The sequence below is a fragment of the Eriocheir sinensis genome, chromosome 62, assembly GCF_024679095.1.
Source record: "Eriocheir sinensis breed Jianghai 21 chromosome 62, ASM2467909v1, whole genome shotgun sequence".
Classification (NCBI taxonomy): Eukaryota; Metazoa; Arthropoda; class Malacostraca; order Decapoda; family Varunidae; genus Eriocheir; species Eriocheir sinensis.
Genome location: NC_066570.1, coordinates 775,001 through 777,500, shown reverse-complemented (window position 1 = coordinate 777,500; position 2,500 = coordinate 775,001). Strand labels below are relative to the sequence as shown.

Here is a 2,500-nt window from a genome sequence, read left to right as displayed (position 1 = left end):
TCTCTCTCTCTCTCTCTCTCTCTCTCTCTCTCTCTCTCTCTCTCTCTCTCTCTCTCTCTTCGCAGATCACATAAACCACGTACGGAAGGTCGCTGGAGTACAACATGTCGGTATCGGCGCAGACTTCGACGGCGTTAACAAGTAAGTATGCACATGTGTACGTATTTTTGTGTTGGTGTGTGTGTGTGGAGGGGTGAAGGGAGGGGTAGCCGGGTGTTTGGGAGGGGAGGGGAGGTAGTGGGGAGATGATGTGTGGGGGAGGGAGGGGCTGTGTGTGTGTGTGTGTGTGTGTGTGTGTGTCAACGTTGGCAGATTGTCGTACTCAACCGCTTATATTTCCCGACTTCCTACCCTCAAACTGTCTTCTGGGGTCTAATAACAAACCTAATTCATAGTTATTGTTAAAAGAGTTAGATTCTGATGTTTCTTGGCAATAGTTAGGCGTCAGAAACAGGTAAATACTAGGCTCTGAGTACGACAATCTGGCAACAGTGTGTGTGTGTGTGTGTGTGTGTGTGTGTGCTTACTGGTAGACTTGTGAGAACGGGTTAGATCTGCTTCGACCCGTTCGAACCCGCTCTCTCTGTCAACGCTTTCATTTGTTTCAATGGTGTAATTATTCATACTGGTCGACGCCGGTAGCCCACGCGGGTAAACCTCTGCCTTCTCTGTGTGTGTACCCTAAGTATATGTGTATCTGCATGTCTGTATATATTTTCGCTAGTATGTAGGTATGTGTGTAGTCTTAAGTATCATCAAAATTGTACGGTTGAGGGTACATGATATCTCTCTCTCTCTCTCTCTCTCTCTCTCTCTCTCTCTCTCTCTCTCTCTCTCTCTCTCTCTCACACACACACACACGTTCCTGTTAAGCGTCACTCGCCTCTCGCATTTTAACTTAATCCAATCCCGTGAACCCTTTTCCTCCCTCATAGCAGCTGTTTTCCCGCGCTTTTCCTTCTTTTCCTCTCTTCCCCTCGACTTCCCTTCTTTCCCCTCGCGCCTCGGGTCCACTTTCTGCCCTTCACGCCCGCCATGTATTGTGCTTCCTGTCACTTTGGTCTGTCACGGTTTCTTTGTTTTCTTCTTCTTTTTCCTAGTTTTCTCTTTTTTTTCCATTTTTTGTTTTGTCCGATTTTCATTTTCTTCTTCTGCCCTCTGGTTTTGTTTGATATTGTTTTTCCTTCTTTCTGGTTTGCTTGTTTTGTTTTTGTTATTTTTTGTTCGTTGGCCTTGTCTTTTTTTTGTTCTCATTTTTATTGTTTTTGTTTTTGTGTCTTGTTGTTGTTGTTTTGCTTTAGTGGTCCTGTTTTTTTTGTGTGTGTGTGCGTGTCATATCTCTCTCTCTCTCTCTCTCTCTCTCTCTCTCTCTCTCTCTCTCTCTCTCTCTCTCTCTCTCTCTCTCTCTCTCTCTCTCTCTCTCTCTCTCTCTCTCTCTCTCTCTCCATTTATCTTTATCTCCGCCGCATTTATCTCACCTTTCACACCTTTGTATGTCATCGCTCTTGTCACTCTTAATTGATATTGCCTCTTAGTCTTCCCTTCATATCCTGTGGTCTGTTACTCGTCATTTTTACCTTGCATTTATTTTACCTTCCTTCGTTCACCTTCCCTGCCATCTCCATTATCGAATTACTCTCAAAACTTCCATGCGTTTCTCTTTCCTTACCTCCACTATTACTAATCTTGTCTCTCCCTCCTTTCCTCCCTCCATTCTTTCTCCATCTCTCCCTCTCCTACTTCTACAATCCTTCTCCTTTCTCTCTCTCTTCCTTCCTCCCTTCTTCGTTCCTTCCTCTTTCTATCCTATCAACCTTCTCTTCTCTCCCTTCCTTCCTCCTTCCTTCCTTCCTTCCCTCTTTCTCTTATGTTGTCCCTTCCATCAACCCCTTTCCATCTCCTATCAACCTTCTCCTTTCTCCCTTCCTTCTTTTCTTCCCTCTTTCTCTTCTATTATACCCTCCATCAACCCCTTTCCTACTCCTATCAACTTTTTCTTCTCTCTCTTCCTTCCTTCCTCCCTCCCTCCTCTTCCTTTATCCATTATCCATCATTACTCAGAACTCACTCATTTTTCTTTCATATATTAGTAACGCATTATTTTCCTCGTCATTGTTCCCTTTGTTTTCCTCTGTAATTCCCTTCTGTTTCATCTTTCTTCTAATTATTTTTTTATCCATTTTCATTTCCACTCACTTCGCTTGATTGCCATTCGTTGCTTGTACTCATTTTATTGTTCTCCGTTTTGTCTCCTTTCTTTCCTTCCTTTCCATCTTGTCTTCCTCTCCTTCTTCTTCCCTGTACTTCCCTGTTCTTCTCTCCTCACTTTCCTCATCCCTCGTGAACGAACCAACTAAGTCTTGCCTCTTGTCCGCCACCGAGATTGATTTTCACGCAAGTCTGAGAGAAATGAGACGAGACGGGGAGCGATCCAGCCTCCAACCTACGATTCTCATCTCATCTCATCTCATCTCACCTCACCTCAACTCATATCATCCCA

The 2,500-nt window shown here is 44.1% G+C and overlaps 1 protein-coding gene across 3 annotated transcripts in view; it reads left to right on the top strand.

The window, feature by feature from the left end:
• LOC126986591 (dipeptidase 1-like) overlaps positions 1 to 2,500 on the top strand; it is a 337,773-nt gene that overhangs the window by 316,482 nt on the left and 18,791 nt on the right. For 2 of the 3 annotated variants that reach the window (XM_050842852.1, XM_050842853.1), the window contains exon 13: positions 66 to 141. The exons of the other annotated variant lie outside the window; for it this stretch is intronic. In XM_050842852.1, coding sequence (XP_050698809.1) covers positions 66 to 141 — 76 coding nt within the window. The remainder of the gene's footprint in view (positions 1 to 65; positions 142 to 2,500) is intronic. 3 annotated transcript variants of the gene reach the window in all.